Consider the following 20,088-nt stretch of genomic DNA (forward strand, 5'->3'; position numbering starts at 1 on the left):
ACAGGTTCGTTTAACGTCGTTTTTAGGCAGTTGAGTTTAGAGGTCTTTTTTGGAAAGCAAAAAAATGAGTTCAGACGCTAAATTTAGAGGCATTTCAAGTGCCAAGCGCTGTAACTCATGTTTAGCTGCGTTTTGTTTACAGTCATTTTTCATTTTTGACGATTTTGAAAAACATTTTTATATCCAAGCTCTTCTAAACATAAACGTGGCATGTAAACACGGCAAAATGGAAGTTTTAAACGTGGGTTACTAGCTGTTAAGTTAAATCGCTCAGGAGAGGTTGTGAAAATGTCCCGTGTACTTTAAACCTTGACGTACGTTTAGCAGCAGCAGTGTACATGAGTCCTAATGAAGTTGAAATAAAAAAAAATATTAATACAACGCGTTTAAAAAAAAATAAAGTCCTTGCTGCCCCTTTACACACCTGCAAATGCAAAGGTGTTCCCAAGGTAGGTGTGCATGTAAACGGTGACTGCACCACACGTGAGGTATCGCCTCAAGCACCAGTGTGAGAATAGTTCCAGAGCTCCCAGTTGACTTTAAACTGATAAGTAAAGGCTTTAAAAGTTTTGTCTCTGGAGATTTTGGGGTACCATTTATTTTTTGCGATATCATGGCCATATGCAATTTTAAGACTTGGTATGCATTAACTCGACGCAGCCCCTTTTATGTTTTACCTCCATTCAGGAAATTTATAATGTTCTGGGTGTTTTGTAATTTTATTATTACAGTGCAGATTTTTACATGTGTATTGCAAAAAATTACATATCAGGTCTAGGGGGGCTATTTTACACTAGCTGCACAAGAAAATGTTTTGTTTTTCTGTGTGAATGGTGTCCATGGTGGATGGGCTTTGGGGGGGGTGTGATGCAAGGCACGGTTTACCTTTTATTTTTATTTTTTGTTCACTTTTAAAAATGTCACAAAATTATATTTAATTTATTTCTATGCTCCGCTTCTCAGCTACAATGCATAGAAACTGCATGCGCTCCAGTGTGAGCAGGGAACAAACAATTCTGTGTGACCTTTTGCAGACTAACATTTTTCAAGTGCAGAAAACCGCCACAAAAGTGTGAATGAACCCTAACAAAGGGTGTGTTGTGTGTGTGTTTTTTTTTTTGTGTGAGGAACACCTTTTTCTTGTCAAACTTCTGGTTTGCATACAGCTAAGGGAGATCTGTGATGATCACATTCGTCAAAGGATGAGGCTTCTTTGCTAAGGCCCAGGTATATAGCAGAATGCGTCAGTTTTTTTTCATCCTAAACTTATATTTATTTAGTTTACCATTTTATATATTGTTTCCTAAATGCAGAGCTTTATCCAGGGCTGTGCATATTGTATGTGCACATTATTTCTAAGGAAATGTAATTCCTAAAGTAGCAGACTACTGGCACATTATAACTGTAGTCAAGTCTTTCTGGCTTGGTAGGAGTGATTTAACAATAATTACATAAATCCTTTTAAAATTCATTGCCTTATTGATATATTCACAAGCTCTAATGTTCTCCATATCGTTCACTACAACACTGCTGGTTTTATGAAGATTTATTTTGACACTAGACAGTGAAAATTATACATGAGGATAAAAGTATATAATATGTTGTGGCTCTCCATATTTTCTTATCCGGTATCATTTAAGATACCTCCCTCACATAAATAAATGCCACTGTCACACTATGTACTATGTGGTCTATTACCTTTGCTGTTTAGCAAGTAGTTGTTCCTTGTCTGCAGCTTTCTAGGTGAATGATTTACATAATGGCACCTGTAAATGTGCTAGCCTTTCATGACTCAGTAGTTTCTGCTTTCATGTCAAGGGCAATGATAATAGAAATCATCTTAACAGTGTTTTCTCTAGTTAGCCTGGCAGGCATGTGAGCACTATTTCATAACCTGAATGTGATTTCAAAAATTGCGTTAGGGGAGGAATGTTTTTTCTTTATCAATGCATTATTCCTGATGACATTTAAATTACATTTCCAGTTTAAAAGGGGTGTTGGGGGGGGGGGGGGGTATAAATGTAATGGTTAGATGGAGAGCAACATATTAGGTTGTCTTTTATATTCTCTGAAGTCTTTGATCTATTCCCCTATAACTGTTTAAAATGTCAATATATTCTTTATGCACTATGCATTTTTATTTTGTAATATTTTTTTTAAAGGAACCTACACATTGTGAAGCCAATCCTGATCTCATCTTTGAAGATATGGAGGTTATGACAGATTTTGAACTGCACAGGCTTTGCAATGAATTCTCAAGCCTATCCACATTTACACTTGAAAAGCAGCTCCTTTTAGATTCTGGGAAATTTGAGGTGCTGGAGAACTTACTATCTGACCTGAAGAAGAAGGTAATTTTTGTTTCCCTTTATTTTTACAAGTAGGATTTTTGTACTTCCCATAGAATTATTTTCTTGAAGACCATTGAGAAACACTGAAAATCTTTAACCTACTGCTTCCAACAGAGTGATTGAGCATTGGCAAACTGTAGCACAGCCAGAATAACCCAATCCTACTATTAGCATGTCTGAGTTTTGTATAAAACCGTACCAAGAGCATTAACGCAAAGGGGGTGGAACCTGTCCCTCAGTTGACTGCAAGAAAAGGATTTCACAATATTTTTCTATTTTCTATTCTAGTCTATTGGTTAACACACACAGTCTTTCACCTTTGGGACTTTCAAATGCAGTTTAACTGATGGATGGGCAACAGAGCAAGGGATCTCTATTAGGCTCAAAATTAACAATATAAAAGCATCGTCCTGCTTGGAGGAAGATCAGAACTGAACTAGGTCAGAAAGTGGTCAAACCTGATCCCAGTTCCAAAAAAAACTGGGGTTCCATGTTGTGATACATTATCAAGGTAGACAATCGCTCGCAGTATCATTTAATAGGCAAGTGTCCCCTGAGGATGAAATAGAGTACAATTACCTCCAAGGAATTGAAACAGTGGTTCTTGAAAATAACAAAGCAAGTTTAGATCCCGCAGAATTACAAAGGACAAATAGGATATAGTAAATGTTAACTTCCCAGAGCATTCCCTGCTCCCACCAGAGGCACATTCAAGTGTATGGACCACTTCCCCGAGTCCAAATGTAACCAGTTGGGGGAAACCTGGCCTCCATTACCCTCAGAAAAACCCAGAAAACAGGACTAGAACATGAAGTTCCATTCAGGTCAGGATCTAAATTACCTCTCACCATCTCAAAAACTCCTGTTTCTTCTTGATTGTTGAGCCCCCCCCCAAGCATGGTTGCATTGTACCAACTGGATCTAGATCAGGTTTTTCCAGTGATTTATAGAAAGAACCAGTTTTCTAAAGCTATAAGATTTAGACTGAGTGAAGAATTCAGACAAGAATTAAAGGCTAAGTTCACTTTTTTTCTTTCTAAATTCCAGCTTCCCTATGTACATTTTTATATACCATTAATGTACCTCTGCTGCAGAAGAAAAATGATTTCTGTATATTCTAGGACAGTCAATACCTCAGCCTCTTGTGTCTCCTATAGAAAACTTGTCGTTTACTTCCTGGTATTCATCCTGTTATTTGGGACAGGAAAGTAGTTCAGCAGCTGACCTAATTAACACACACCTTGTAAACTAGTTGCACTTTGGGTACCATTAATTAACGGCATCCCAAACATGGAGGCAAACCTGTTTTATTGAGTGCAATAATGTGCGACAAACGCTGTAACAAAATGGGCAAACCACAATGCACTAAAATGGCCCCATAAGCTACTTTTCTGCGTTTGTTGAAATCAATGGGCAACCCTATGCATGTCATGCAAAAAAATTTCTCCCACTACGCAGTGTTAATGAGCCCTAAAAGTGAAATTAGTGTGTATACACCCTGCCCCCTCCCTGAGCTGGACCTGGATCACAAGAACATTTGACAGCTGCATGGCTCCCTCCTGTGTACTTGTATAAAAGTGGCCATACACTATGCAATCTTGTTGTACAATCTCTTTTCCAATTTACTTAAGATCCACCAGAACTATGGAATAGAATAATCTACCTGAACAATCCATTTAATTTGTATTCTATCGGGCAGGCCCTTGCACTACATAGTTGATGTTGGATCTAAAGGAGATTGTACAATCAAATTGTACAGTGTATGGCCATCTTAAAGTGTTACTAAACCCAGGACCCTGCATTCATATCTGCTCTCCCACAGTACACAGAGCATGAGGACTTAACTATTTTAGTAAATCTAAACTGCTAAATACCTTTTCTCATCAGCAGTTAGAGCAGTCTTGTGACTTCTATCAGTGTCTAGTTTAAAGCTTATAGAAGGAGTTTTCATTCCCTGACTGACTGTCCTATGAGACTACAGGACTCCTGATCCTGTCTGGACAGTGCTGATTGACCTGTACTAATCACATGCACCCTTCTAAAAAAAAAAAACACACCAAACTGGGCATGTACAGAGTGCTTCCGAAAGGCTCTTTTCAGGAGATGGATTGGACTGTGGACAGAGAAGACCGCATCAAACAGCCTGGTCCGCAGAAGTAAAACACGCCCTATTCTATTCTGTGGTGCAGTAAGGAATTGTGATGGACCCCCGTACTCTAGATGAGTCTGCCTGCCATAAATTCTTCCTTTGTCCAGTACCACATGATCCAAGATCCCTCTGAGCACCCAGTCATTAGCAGTAATTCAGTGTAGGGTGGAAACAGACTGTTTACTGTTTATTGAAACACATGTACAAACAGATATACAACTAAGGGGCAATGCCCCCTCCCTTGCATTCAGGGTAAACTGTCCAGCAATAATCCCAGCAAAGAGTCCAACAGCATGAGAGAACACACAATATATACAACATTCCAGTGTGGCTGTACAGCGAGCCCATCTAGCACAGATCAGACTGGGGTTCTCAGTCACCCTGTGCCCAGACAGGACACAGGGGGAATTACACCTAAGAGGGGCCAGAGTTTACAGAGCTCTCCAAGTTAAGCTGGGTTCCACAAGCACCCCACCCAAATTGACTCCTGTCACAGTCCATGATGGGATATGAAGGCTCCTGAAAGGTCACATGATAGTAAGTGATGGGCTCAAAGCATTTTTTTTTAATAGAGGTGTGAAGATTCAAAGCTGCCATTGACTAGGTAAATGAGAGATAAGAATATTACATATTTACATAGTTGAAAAGTACAATCCCAAATACACAATCCTTCACCCACAGTTGATCCAGAGGAAGCTGGAAAAACCCCAGCAAAGCATACTCCAATATGCTACAGCAGGGGAAAAAAATCCTTCCTGATCCCCCAAGAGGAAATTAGATTTTCCCTGGATCAACTCTACCTATAAATGTTAGTACCCAGTTATAGTATGTACATTTAGTAAAGAATCCAGGCCTTTTTTAATTACTTGCCGCCCGCCCTATAGGCAGATGACGGCTGTAAAGTGGTTTAAAAAACCTGACCGGACATCATATGACGTGATCAGGATTTTGAGCCGCTGCGCGCCCCCGGGGGCGCGCATTGCGGTGATCATTGTTGCGGGGTGTCAGTCTGACACCCTGCAACTACGATCTCGGTAAAGAGTCTCCAACAGAGACTCTTTACCACGTGATCAGCCGTGTCCAATCGCAGCTGATCACCGTGTAAATAGGAAAAGCCGGTGATCGGCTTTTCCTCACTCGTGTCTGTCAGACACGAGTAGAGAAGAGCCGATCGGCTGCTCCTCTGACAGGGGGGTCTGTGCTGATCGATTATCAGCGCGGCCCCCCCAAGGATGCCTACACTGGACCGCCAGGGACACCACCAGGGATGGCCAGCACAAGGTAATCCTCCCTAGACCACTAGGGGTGCCAGTCAGTGCCCACAATGGATGCCACAATGGGCATCACTGATTGGCATGCATTGTTTGGCACTGATTGGCATCCATTAGTACAGTATAACATAATACAATGCCGCCTATGAGTGCCCACCTGTGCCGCCTCTGAGTGCCGCCTATGAGTGCCCACCTGTGCCGCCTATGAGTGCCCACCTGTGCCGCCTATGAGTGCCCACCTGTGCCGCCTATGAGTGCCCACCTGTGCCGCCTATTTGTGCCCATCCGTGTCGCCCTTAAGTGCCGCCTATCAGTGCCACTTCATTGGTGCCCATCAGTGTAGCCCCATCAGTGAAGGAGAAAGCGTACTTACAAAGTTTTGAAACTGAACCAAAAAAAAAACCTTTTTCAAAATTTTCTGTATTTTTTTATTTGTTTAGCAAAAAATAAAAACCGTAGAGGTGATCAAATACCACCAAAAGAAAGCTCTATTTGTGGGGAAAAAATGATAAAAATTTCATTTGGGTACAGTGTAGCATGACCGCGCAACTGTCATTCAAAGTGCGACAGCACTGAAAGCTCAAAATTGGTCTGGGCAGGAAGGTGTTTAAGTGCCCGGTATTAAAGTGGTTAAAGCAATCTACTGATCTAGCCAGAACCACCTCTGGAGGGAAGTCTATACCACATATTCACAGCTCTTACTGTGATGAAACCTTTCCATATTTGGATATTAAATCTTTTTTTCCTCTAGACGTAGAGAGTGTCCCCTTGTCCTCTGTGATGACTTTAAAGTGAATAACAACACCAAGTTCACTATATGGACCGCTTATGTATTTGGACCACATATTGGGATGGCTAGGGCAGAAAAGTCATTAGAAAAAGGCTTCTATTTAGTGTGAAAAGTGACATTCTGCCTGAAAAGGTGAACTTAGCCTTTAAAAATGTGAGAAAACAACTATAATATCAGTTAAATGGTGTGACATAAATGAAAAGCAGTTATTTCTTGATTGGCCTCTACAATTAAGACATCATTGTGAGATTTTCAGAAATAGACTATCGCTTCTTAATGAAAAGGCTAAACTCCTTTTACAAATCTGACACTCCAGAAAATATTAATTCAACCCTTTTTTTACAATATTTAGGAATATTCTATGTGCCCCACATATCCCCAAAAATTATATTTTCACTAAAGGTAAATCTTATGATTTTGAATGAATTGGTAAGCTAATTTTTTTAATTATATTCTTCTTGTGATTGAGCTTAGGTTGACCTGCTAAACAAAACTATCCTTAGTAGCCACACTAATTGAGTAGTAGCCTCTATGGCACCGTGGGGGTTTATTTACTAAAACTGGAATGTAGAAAATCTGGTGCCGCTCTGCAGAGAAACCAATTAGCTTCTAGGCTTTCATGTCAAAGGTTAATTGAACAAAGTGAAGTTAGAAGCTGATTGGCTATCATACACAGCAACAGATTGAGTGCTCCAGTTTTAGTAAATCTCCCCCCACCCCAAGTTGATTTCCTGTAAAACCAAGAAGGAGAAACTTAATAATAGACATTGACGTATAACAAAATCAACCACAATTTAGTTTTGATGATTTTGCATTTATTTCTGTGCAGGGTGACAGAGTTGTACTTTTCAGCCAGTTCACTATGATGTTAGACGTATTAGAGGTCTTTCTTCAGCACCACCAGCATCGCTATCTCCGACTAGATGGGAAGACTCAGATATCAGACAGGTGTGTCTTTGAAAGTAGAACATGCAATGTGTTCATGCTAATTTGCATATTAAAGTCTGTTTATGAATGTTTGCCTACCTGTTATCTGTCTTTACATCCATTCTTGGCAAATGTTATCTTGTAAAGCTGGGTCACTGGGTGTGGTATTCCACTTCAGGAATGGACACCTTATGCACAATTCAAGGGCCACCTTTGGCAGCAAAAGACACCCACAAAAAAAAACCTGTAATTGTAGGCCTCATGTACACTCTACGTTTTTTCTGCTGCTCCTAGATGCATCTGCCGTTTTTTGTTTTTCTCCTCTAAACGCCCCTGCATGTTGTCCCTGCACATATAGTCGTTTAGAGGCAGAAAAAGAAACCCACTGCCAGCACGTTCAGAAAAAACTAGTTATGTATGGAAAACACACCTAAGCGCTAGGCACGTTTAGTGCTTGAGCATTAATTAATTTCAATGGCCAGAAAAAAATATTCTGGTCAATGAGATGAATTAACATCCAAGCACTTGATGCATCGAAATGTGTTTACCGGCGTCAAGCGTTTCTGCCAAAACACTGTTGCCAGGAGGAAAGGCATTTAGGAGAGATCAGAAAACATCCAGTGTGCCTGAGGCCTTAGGTGCATTGCTCGCTTTGCTCTTGAGATCTGCCCATCTCTGTTCTGCATCCTTGTAAAGTGTTTTATGCAATGCCAGATTTGTAATAACAATGGTTTACAAAGATGGAAATGTGACTGCCTAGCTTATAACGTCCAGGTTTTTTTTAAGACCTGTTCAGGTGAATAGAAACTAATTTGCTTCTGGTCGTCTTAATTGAATGTGCATTTCATAACTTGTGTGTTTGCTGAAGTACATGTCCATATTTACATTTTATTTTTGCTTTTTTTTTTTTTTTTTTTTTGTAGGATACATCTTATAGATGAATTCAATAGCGACATGGATATATTTATATTCCTTCTATCTACTAAAGCAGGTGGACTTGGGATAAATCTTACCTCAGCAAATGTTGTAATCCTCCATGATATAGACTGTAATCCTTACAACGACAAGCAAGCTGAAGATCGCTGTCATAGAGTGGGCCAAACCAAGTAAAGTTTTAATTTTGCTATAAAAAGCGCGCATCTCTAGTCAAACTTTTTTTTTTTTTTTTTTCCTCCTGGTTTGAAAAGGCTCGCAAAGGGGGAGAATTTCATGTCAGCTTTTTTGTTATGCCTGTAATCTTTGAAGAGATTTCACCATGCTATCCTTTCCCAGGAGAAAAAAGTTACTATAAATTTCACCTTCTTTACGTTCCCGCTCAGTCATTTACGGAACTTATGGAGAGAAGATAAATTTCCCAGACAGCAGTAAAAAGATCCTACTTTATCAGCAGAAAAACAGTGTAAACCAAGCACCATTTAGGCCCTTTTCACACTGAGGCGCTTGTAAACTGCCAGTAAAACGCTAAGCACTTTTGAAGAGCTTTTCAGGCGCTTTTGAAGCGCTTTCCATTCATTTCAATGGAGAGGGGTGTTTTTTCTCCGCCCTGCCAGCACACTGCCCCAATGTGAAAGCATTCATTGATTTTAATGAAAATTGGTTTTCGTGACCCTTTCAGGTGCTTTTTTGTAGCGTGAAAGCGCTTGAAAAGCGCCTCAGTGTGAAATTATCCTCACTGTTTAGGCTGAAATGATGTGCAGTTATTTTCTCTGCTTGACTTGAGAGTAATTTGACTCTGTTGCAAGCCTAAATTTCAATCTTCGATATGTCTGTAATTGAAAACACCTTTTCACTTCTTGACAATGTTTGTTTTATTAATTTAGTTCACCACCCTAGCTTTCAAGTAGACTTGATTGCAGCAATTCCAAATACACCCACTTTATTCTAGATGCTTAGTAATTGTAGGGCTAAAGAACAATTGCTTATTCACAGTTTAAGTAATATGTTTACACAAGCCAATTCCTAAGATATCAAAGTACGTATGCCGATGGTTAACTCTATGCAAGCTTTTATTCCAAAGTACAAGTTCTATGCAAGCTTTTATTCCAAAGTACAAGTGCAAGGTATACAAACATCCATCATTAATGGTTAGCTGTAGTAAAAATATGGCAATAGCCTTACATTGTCATTTTTGGAAGAAAAAAAATACGGTTAAGTTTTATATTCAACATTGTGGTTTTCTTGTGGTTATAATAATATTATGCATTATAATATTGTAATATGATTTTCTAATCTGCGTAAAATAGCCTGTGTCACTCAAGAATGATTTCCATTGAACTTTTTACTTTTATTTGACTTGCTGTCAGACTCTAAATGCAGGAAAATATGGGCCGTTCATAAAACTAGGGGTAATTGAACTACCGTATAAATTCTGTACGGGCCACAGGAATTGATTCTTATACCATTTTTATGATGTGCTACCTTCAGATGATTAAACTTGCAAAAGCTTTGCTGGGTCAGTACATACATAAAACTCTGAACCCCTTTCTTATGCTGGGAAGACTGCTTGTTGCCTCATGATTCACTAGCAATTTCTGCATGAGTTCCCTTTGTGTATATCTTAGGATCTGTACTCGGACCCCACAATAGTGGGGCCAGCCTGTAATTTTTGCTTTAGACACTGGATCAATTTAACTTGAGTAAACATTTCTCAAATCTGGAAACTTAAACCTGCTATTTCAACCCGGGAATGGTCATTAACCATTTTGCTGTAACATTACTCGGCAAATAACCTTTTGATTTAGCCCATCATAACACCCCAATTACAGGACCTATGCAATTAAGGGAATATCTGGTGTTTTAGAAGCCATCATAAAACATTCCAATTTCCAGGCTAGTAATAGTAATTATACTGTTACGCAAATCTCCATCCTGGCTATTGCCCTATTGTACAAAAAAGTTTAGCTTGTAGACAAGCAGAAAAAAACATTCCTGGCTGGCTATGCCTACCCATAAAGTTAAAACTTTAAGCGTTTGTTAGCCAAATAAAAAAGGATCCTGCTCATTTAAAGCATGTTATACAGCACAGTAATTGTGCTGTGTAATTTGACCCCCTGTATCACCTGAAATACCTGGCTGATCCTGACAGTTTCTGCCCTCCACCCTGTAAACTTCGGCATATCATGGCTGCTGAGCACTGACACCGTGGTCAGTTTACATGCCTGTAAGTCCCTAGCAGCCCTGCTCTGTCTCCTCTGTCGCTGCCCTCCCTGCCTGTCTGCTCTTTACAAAGCATACTGCTATTTAGCAAATGCACATGAGTGCCATTAATTTTTGGAGGTTGTAAACTTTTTGTTAAAAAAAAAAAAAACCTGTAAGACAAAGGCATAATGAGCTAGTATGCTTACTAGCATACTAGCACATAATGAAATACCTTAGAATAAAGCCCTCTAGCGGTTCGCGCACACCGCTGAGACAGCTGACATCTTCCCTGGTCTTCCCCACATGTGTATGGGAGCCACCAGTCACAACACAAAGCTCTGAAGAAGCACCCACACACTTGAAATTGCAGTGCTTTTGCACTATGCGTTTCCTTGCGTCTGCGATTTTAAAAAGGTGCACAGACCTTTTTCATGTATTTCCCACAGGTACAGCAGCCTGTTCAAACAAATGGGCAGCTTTGCCTGTGCAAATGCAAACCGCACCCAATCGCAAAGGTATAAAACTAGCCTAATGCACTAAGCCAGAACTTAAAGAATCCCTCTCTCTTTGAAGAGGGCTACTATATTGTAAATCTCTGCATAGTCCTGTCTGTCATGACAAGGGGTATTACAAATTTTATTTTTTATTTTTTTGCTACTGTGAACGATACACCATAAAACCATAATGTGAAACCATAAAATGTCTGGTGGCAGAGCAACAAGATAACATGAGGGTCGGCAGCGCAAAACTGTATATGGCCAGCTTTATGGTTATTGGTAAAATATATTCAGTTGAAAACATTATAGACACTTATAATTTAGATCACATTGTGACACTACCTTGAGATCCAGAGTAAAAATGTATCACAGTACTATAAGTTGCCTGAAATAGAGGACTCCTAAGTGGCATACAGCTCAGCAGAGAAATAGGAGTATTGAGAAAATATTGTCTGTTTCTCAAGAACGTGCCCATGTTTGCCTAGAAAAAAATAAAAGTAAATAAATCTCTTCTGCCCTCTGAAAGATAGAACCTCCCTCCCCAAATAGATCCTCTGTTGTTTAAGGCCCCTTTCACACGGGCGGATCAGTAATGATCCGCCCCATGATGATCAGCAGTTATCGCTCCGTTGTCCCCGCTGAGCCGGCTGCGGACAGGACGGTCCCCGCACACTGTGCGGGGACCGCCCTGTCAGCTCTCTGCTCTCCTCTATGGGGATTGGATGAGCACGGACCGTCTGTCCGTGTTCATCCGATCCGCTCTGCAGACGGATAGAAAAATAGGATTTTCATCCGTCTGCAGAATCTGACTTTTGCAGAGGCGGACAATAGCGGGTGTCCTATAGGGATGCATGTATGTCCGTATTTCATCCGCAAACTGATAGATGAAATATGGACATACTGTCCGCATGTGTGAAAGGGGCCTAAAGGCAGTGATGTTTAACTCCAGGCCTCAAGGTACCCCAACAGATCATGTTTTCAATATTTCCCTCAGATGAAACAGCTGTGTTAATTACCAAGGCAGTGAAACTGATCAAATCACCTGTGCAAAATAATGGGAAGCCTGAAAACGTGACCTGTTGGGGCTCCTTGAGGACTGGAGTTGAGAAACACTGATTTAGGCTGGGTTCACATTGCAGCGATGCGGGAACACTGCAAATCCGCTGCAGGTTCCCGCATCGCATGCCTCCCGGCGGCAGTTCACACTGCCCTATGCGAACTGCTGGGAGTGTCAGTGAAACGTTAATGACACCCCCAGATCAGTTCGCATATTGCAGTGCGATCTGCAAACTCTGACAGGAATCGGATCGCATACTGTGAACACCCACGCGATCCGATTCTGCTGTGGACCAAAAAAAGGGTCCTGTGCGAGTTTGGGCCGGATGCAATGCGAATTCAGCCATACTATCTGTATGGCTGAACTTGCATCGCACAGAGATCGGATGTGATTTGCAATGCGGTGCGAATCACATCCAATCTCATAAACCGCTGCAGTGTGAACCCAGCCTTAAGGTGTAGTAAGAGTACTGGCTTTTTTTTTTTGTATTTTTTTTCCTATATGAAGATGCCACATCCTTAATGATAGGAGAATAATAACTCATGTTTTGTTTTTTGTTTTTTTTTCTAAGGGAAGTGAATGTTATCAAGTTAATTGGTAAAGAAACAATCGAGGAGTCCATGTTAAAAATCAGTCAACAAAAATTAAAATTAGAACAAGATATGACGACCACAGATACAGGTATGTCTGCTTGGGAAACCTAGTAAATAAGGTGTGTGTGTGTGTGTGTGTGTGTGTGTGTGTGTATGTATATGTGTGTGTGTGTGTGTGTATATATATATATATATATATATATATATATATATATATATATATATATATATATATATATATATATATAATGTGTGTGAATTGGTAAGGCTTGCAAATTCTGTTAACACAGCCAATGTTAACTATAAACAGGACGCTTTTTTGACCATTCACCTCCCGACCTTAAAAATTAAACGGAAGATCATTGAACCGAATCGGACAGTTCTCTCGCACTGCATTGTTTGTTTGTTTTTTTTTGTTTTTTTTTCCTGGAATCCCCAATCATTCATAGCAAATACCCTAGAACAGTGGGTCACGTAAGCTTGGTTCATCTTCTGTTAAATTTATGTCAGGGAAAAAAATAAAAAGTTTTAAATCTCTGGAATACATGCACTTTTCCCTATGTCTCATCTTTTAAACAAGCTGCAAGCACAGGAATAAAAAAAAAAAAAAAAAAACTATTGATGCCCCTACCACCTTCTTTGCCATGCCAACACAGCTCTGAATTACCTGTAATGTCAGCCCTGCCTACTTCATTTCTGATATATTACAAAGCACACAGACCTCTCCACATCCTCTTTCCCTCCTCCCCATGTCTATATCCCTTTCTTATACACAGAGCACAGGAATATATCAGCTTACAAGATTGCAGGCAAACCTATTATGTTATACAGGATTTATATAGTGCCAACAGTTTCCGTAATGCTCTAAAACGTGAGGGCAAGGCAATACAGTTACAAGCAAGCGGTGCTTCCCTTTTCTGCCTAAAGTCTGTGGCCTGTAACTAGTAAGGAAAAGTTTTTGCATGTGTGTGCTGTCTAGTAATGATCAACCTTTGTTTGCTGGTTGTAATAAGTGTGAGGAATTAGCTCAGTAGCGGGTTGTGCATGACTCCCTGAATGTGTCACAGCACATTGAAAAAGGCACAGCAAGACTTTGTACATAAACCACACTTGTGTTTTACCAAGTCTGTGTTCACAAAGTATCACATGTCAAAACCGCAAAATAAAACAAAAACGAAAAATATATCCTTGCCATGTTGAGCATCTAACTACAAACACAGGAACCTAACTAATTGTCCTGGAACAGCCTACTGCTTCCCAGGCACTTGACTTTCACGCAGAATAAATCAGTCAGTAGTCATACGGACTTATGCTGGCCATACACATATAGATTTTAGTTAAAAAAAAATAATAATTTAATTTTAAGAACATTTGTTTGATTTTCTAAGCGTTAGTGGGGTCAAATCAATGTTTGTTTTCAATCACAATGGTGGGAAAATTCGAAGGAGCGTGTAGGAAAACTTTTCTCGATCAAACAAATTTTCTGGCAGTGTTTGTGGTTATTGTTCGAAAAATATATTAATTTTAAAGAAGAAGTTGATTGGCTTAGATTAGACTTTCTATGCTAAACAATCAGCTAGCCAGAAAAGGAATCGTATCAAAGATAACGATATTTAACATACTATTAATAGTGACCAACATTTTTTTGACTGGACTTCCACTTTAACTGTGGGCAGCTGACTGTGACTCTTTGCGGCTTCACAGCCGGCTGCGCCTTTGAATGATCTAGGACCAAAACAACTAATCTATTAACCACCTTGCGCAAACTGATGTTCCCGTACGACGGTAATTTGCCACTAAATACCGGGTTTATGGCAGCAGCTAGCTACAGGAACGCAGTGTTTCGCTTTAACCACTTAAGGACGGGCCTCTTTTTCAGACTCGGTGTTTACAAGTTAAAAACACGTTTCTTTTTTTAGAACCCCCAAACATTATACATTTTTTTTCCTAGCACCCTAGATAATAAAATGGCGGTCATTGCAATACTTTTTGTGGCACTGTTTGCTCAGCGGTCTTACAACGCACTTTTTTTTGGGGGGGGAATCACTTTTTTGAATAAAAAAATAAGACAACAGTAAAGTTAGCCCAATTTTTTAATATTGTGAAAGATAATGTTATGCCGAATAAATTGATACCCAACATGTCGCGCTTCAAAATTGCGCCTGCTTGTGGAATGGCGTCAAACTTTTACCCTTAAAAATCTCCATAGGCGACATTTAAAAGATTCTACAGGTTGCATGTTTTGAGTTAGAGGAGGTCTAGGGCTAAAATTATTGCTCTCGCTCTAACAATTGCAGTGATACCTCACGTGTGGTTTGACCACCGTTTTCATATGCGGGGGCTACTCACGTATGCGTTCGCTTCTGCGCGCAAGTTCGTCAGGGTGGGGCACTTTAAAAAAAAGTTTTTTAATTTATTTTTACACGGTTTTAAAAAAATAAATAAAAAAGAATTTTGGTCACTTTTATTCCTATTACAAGGAATGTAAACATCCCTTGTAATAGAAAATAGCATGACAGAGCCTCTCAAATATGAGATCTGGGGTCAAGATCTCATGTTGGGACTTAAATGCAAAAAAAAAAAAGTAATTTGAAAAAAATACAGTGAAAAAAATGTGTGCCTTTTAAGAGGTATGGGCGGAAGTGATGTTTGCTATGGTATGGAGACGGGCGGGGCCATCTTAGCCTCACTCGTAGCCATACCCAGCCATGGATAAGACCCAATCGCCTCCACCGCTGCCGACTGCTTCGGTAAGCGGCGCGGGAGAGCGGCGGGAGGGACACCTCAATCTCACCTTAATAATGGTGAGATTGCGGTGAATCCGCTGCAGTGACCACTATTATCGTTTACCGAACCGCCGCCTGAAGAGATGGATGCCTCAGTTGTGGCAGCAGCTGCTGCCGTTACCGAGATATCCCTCTTCAAAAAGGGGACGTACATCATCGTGCAGTGGTCAGTAAGTGGTCTTTGTGGGGGATTCGCCACAAGATCACTTTTATCGGTGGCGGGAGAAGTGCCCACCATGTCACGCTGCACTTCCTTCTAATTCATCAAGCCAACAACCATAGGCAGTGGAACATTTTTGATTCTTCTGCCCCCGTTTCTTTTTATTATCTGGGTCCTTCATTCACTGACAACATGTGGTCCAAAACATTTGGATATATAAGAGCTATCTGAATCACTAAGGCTTTTTCTCTTGAATTGGCTCGTAGAGTTAATTCACTACACTCCTAAATAAAGAACCTCTTGAAGAAGACTCGGCAAGTTTGAAACACGTAGGGGTCCCTTTGGGTTGCAATGCTCTTTTAGAGAATGGAATCCTTTTATAATTTCCTGTTCTTCACATGTAACATGTATATTCCGTGTGTTTGATTTTAACTGTATGTATAAAAAAAACTTTTCTACATTTGATATAATCTTGTCCATATTGGTGCCTTTAACAAATATTAAATCATAGTGTAGCGCTAAAGAACAAACTATTACATAGCAATATGTGATCATAAAATATTTTAACCAATCACAAAACTCATATAGTGTGCAAGAAATACACCTTAAGTGTATAATTCATAAGTGTATATAAAAAAAAAAAGTCCAAAGACAAAAAATAAAAAAATAATAAAAGTCTCTGTATAAACGTTGATCGAATCCAAACGTGAGATAAAGGTCACCATCCACCTTCCTTAAATGAGACTAACATGCAGACACCATGTGGTATTCCCGTCACCTTTCAAGATAGAGGCTTACCAGATGTAATAGACCCACACGAATCTACACTCGGAGGGTCACACAGGCTTGTGTACTCGTATACGAGATTTTTAGACGTAGTTTTTCCAGGAAAGTAGCGAATCAGACTGGATGTCTCAGCTAGTTGACAAATCCTTCAGCAGTAAAATCCAACTCAAATAGTATTGAACCCATACAAAGAGAAAATAGGGGCCACAATAGTGTAATTCCGTTTAAGAAAAATATTTAATAAAAAGGTAATAAACTTACATGTAACCAAAGAATCAAGCGCTTAGTCAGTAAAAACAGTGCTACAGCAGGAGTCCCTGGAAAAAACAAAGCTGCTATCACAATCACAAGGATATAAAACAGTGAATCATTAACAAATATTAAATCATAGTGTAGCGCTAAAGAACAAACTATTACATAGCAATATGTGATCATAAAATATTTTAACCAATCACAAAACTCATATAGTGTGCAAGAAATACACCTTAAGTGTATAATTCATAAGTGTATATAAAAAAAAAAAGTCCAAAGACAAAAAATAAAAAAATAATAAAAGTCTCTGTATAAACGTTGATCGAATCCAAACGTGAGATAAAGGTCACCATCCACCTTCCTTAAATGAGACTAACATGCAGACACCATGTGGTATTCCCGTCACCTTTCAAGATAGAGGCTTACCAGATGTAATAGACCCACACGAATCTACACTCGGAGGGTCACACAGGCTTGTGTACTCGTATACGAGATTTTTAGACGTAGTTTTTCCAGGAAAGTAGCGAATCAGACTGGATGTCTCAGCTAGTTGACAAATCCTTCAGCAGTAAAATCCAACTCAAATAGTATTGAACCCATACAAAGAGAAAATAGGGGCCACAATAGTGTAATTCCGTTTAAGAAAAATATTTAATAAAAAGGTAATAAACTTACATGTAACCAAAGAATCAAGCGCTTAGTCAGTAAAAACAGTGCTACAGCAGGAGTCCCTATTCTGTTTGGATAGCGCAGTGTCACAGGGTAACATTTTTTTGACCATATTGGTGCCTTTAAAGTTCCTTCCCAACTGTTTTTTTTTTTTTTTCTTCTTCGACTTGTCATTGAGATGTGGCACCTCTTGACACCTGGATAGTTTAGGCATTCTGATTTTATTTTCTTTCTTCTGCCCGTTCTTCTCAGAGTGGATTTGAGATTTTGCTCACCAACCATATAGTTGCTTATTTATATTTACCACTGCATATAGGTATTTAAGAATAATAGCCTTTTATTTTAAACTTTACATATTAACTAAATTGTACATCACACTTTTGTTAAGGTTATTATCTGATTAATCGAAACAATAATTGCCCAACTAATCCGTTATGAAAATAGTTAATTGTAACATGTCCGAAGAGAGACTGCAAGGGAAGAAGGTACCCACTCCCACCCCCCCAAAAAAAAAACATGTATATGTATTCCAGATATGATTTATTTCTCAGTTTGTTTAATCTCATTCACTTTTAAAGTGAACATGCTGTACGCGCTTAGTACATCAAGTCCCCCCATCACTTAGATTGGACAGAATGGTTCCTGTATGAGTCTATTGGATTGATTTACTAAAATTGGAGAGTGCAAAATTTGGTGCAACTGTGCGGTGGTAGCCAATCGGCATCTAACTTCAGGTTGTTTAATTAAGCTTTGATGGGGAAAAAAAATGGAAGCCGATTCGTTTCTATGCAGAACTGCACTCCAGTTTCAGTAAATCAATGCTTGTATGTCAAATGCTAACACAGCATTGGACACAGATTAAAGGATTTTTTTATTTTATTTTTTGTTTTAAAATAAAGATGTTACACTTGCCTTCTCTATGCAATGATATTGTGCAGTCCCTTACTTCCTCTCTGGCAGTCCACCGCCAGCGCTGTCTGCTTCCCCCCTGCTCCGAGTGTTTCCTTAGCAAGCCAGGTGCCTAGGTAACACCAGTAGACGTGCGCTCCCAAGCATGGCTGTGTGTTTCCATAGACCCACAGCACCAGTAAGCCACATTTCCACACCCTCCTCACAGGAACACTAAGATCAGTTGAACCTAAAGCCTTGTACACGTGGTCAGATTATTCAACACATTTTTGTCATTTTTTTGTTGGATGGCAGTCTCAAATCGATAGTGAAGAAGGGTACTCGCCATCAGAAAATTTTCTAACGGCAGAATTCAACGTCAGAAGTGACGTAATGTGTTGAATTGTTTTGTATGTGTTCTTTCACTTCTGGGCATGCCTAGTCTTGCTCTTCAGACCTTTTTTTTGTCAGAAAACCAAACTAATGAAAAGAAAATCGGACGTTGTCACATCAGACAAAACTTTTCACGCCTGCATATCCAGTTTTTGTCTGCAGAAAAGTCATAATCTGCTATCAAAAGCAGCATACGAACGATCAGAAAATCGGCAGATCGTTCATCGGACAACATTTATCTTCAGATTTTCTGACCATGTACGGGCCTTAAGACTCCATACACACTATTCGATTTTCTGCAGATTTTTGTCTTCTGATTTACCAAAACCATATAATATGAGGTCAAACCTTAGGAGTTTCAATTTGTATGCAATCAGACAGGCCCTTTCACTACATGGATTTGGTCAATCTGAAGACAAAAATCTGCAGAAAATCTAATAGTGTGTATGGGGCTTTAGTTAGTCTGCATTGTCAATATCTGAAGTGTAGAGGAGTACTTGGTACTGTCAATATGCTTCCAGTTCATGATAAATATACATTCAACTTGTATACTTCCAACCATTCATAGATTATCTTTTTGTCTTTGTTTTAGGAGATGAAGGATCCATTCCTCTAGATATGGCGACTTTACTAAAAGCATCTCTTGGTCTTTAATGAAGTCTTTTTTTTCCTCTTTCTAATTAAGTTTTCAAGGCAGTGATTTTTATACTGAATTAAAGGATTGTTAACTGCTGTCTTTTTTTTTTTTTCTTTTTTTTTTTTTTTTTGTAAGTATTTCTTAAGAAACTGAACTTACATTTATAGCAATTTTGGGGGTATCTGAGCTGTTTGATGTACTGTTTAAATTTCGCAGCAGCTAAGTAATCCACATTTTGGAAATAACATTCTGAATATGTCAAGTCATGTTTGTGACTGCAAATTCACTGGTTCTTTAGATTGTCAGTATTTTTGTATGTTTATTTGATCTCTTTAATACTATGTCCTGTATTCTATTGTATGTGTAAACATTATGTATTTTTGTTAAATGTGATTTGATTGTTACATTTCAGTTAGTGTTATTTGTATTACATGCGCCAATTCCAGTGTGTTTTTTTTTTTCATTATTTTGTTTATTAAAAAATACGATTTGCAAATGGATCTGTGTGCAATTTCTTTTTTTTTTTTTTTTATAATTATTTTGTATCTTAGCAACGCAAGGGCATTATTTACCTTTATTCATAGCTGTTTTTTTGCTTTTAAACTAAACCCCTTCCCCACTTTTAAGCAGGCCTCAAAACTCCTGAGCTACTAACCAGGCCTTGAGAGTTACTCGCCACCTGTTGCTCACCCAACCCCTACCCTGCCCCTAATTCCGCACTAATTATCATATTTAATATATATA

General features: G+C 39.2%; 1 protein-coding gene across 1 annotated transcript in view; it reads left to right on the forward strand.

The window, feature by feature from the left end:
- Nucleotides 1-19,844, forward strand: part of SMARCAD1 (SNF2 related chromatin remodeling ATPase with DExD box 1) — a 199,172-nt gene extending 179,328 nt beyond the window's left edge. Inside the window, exons 20-24 of the mRNA XM_077476560.1 lie at nucleotides 2,163-2,351; nucleotides 7,391-7,509; nucleotides 8,412-8,594; nucleotides 12,752-12,861; nucleotides 19,300-19,844. Coding sequence (XP_077332686.1) covers nucleotides 2,163-2,351; nucleotides 7,391-7,509; nucleotides 8,412-8,594; nucleotides 12,752-12,861; nucleotides 19,300-19,361 — 663 coding nt within the window. The 3' untranslated portion in view covers nucleotides 19,362-19,844. The remainder of the gene's footprint in view (nucleotides 1-2,162; nucleotides 2,352-7,390; nucleotides 7,510-8,411; nucleotides 8,595-12,751; nucleotides 12,862-19,299) is intronic.
- The last annotated feature ends 244 nt before the right edge of the window (nucleotides 19,845-20,088 follow it).

The sequence above is a fragment of the Lithobates pipiens genome, unplaced genomic scaffold (genome assembly GCF_037356315.1).
Source record: "Lithobates pipiens isolate NorthernLeopardFrog02 unplaced genomic scaffold, aLitPip1_a1.2 Scaffold_13, whole genome shotgun sequence".
NCBI classification, from domain to species: domain Eukaryota; kingdom Metazoa; phylum Chordata; class Amphibia; order Anura; family Ranidae; genus Lithobates; species Lithobates pipiens.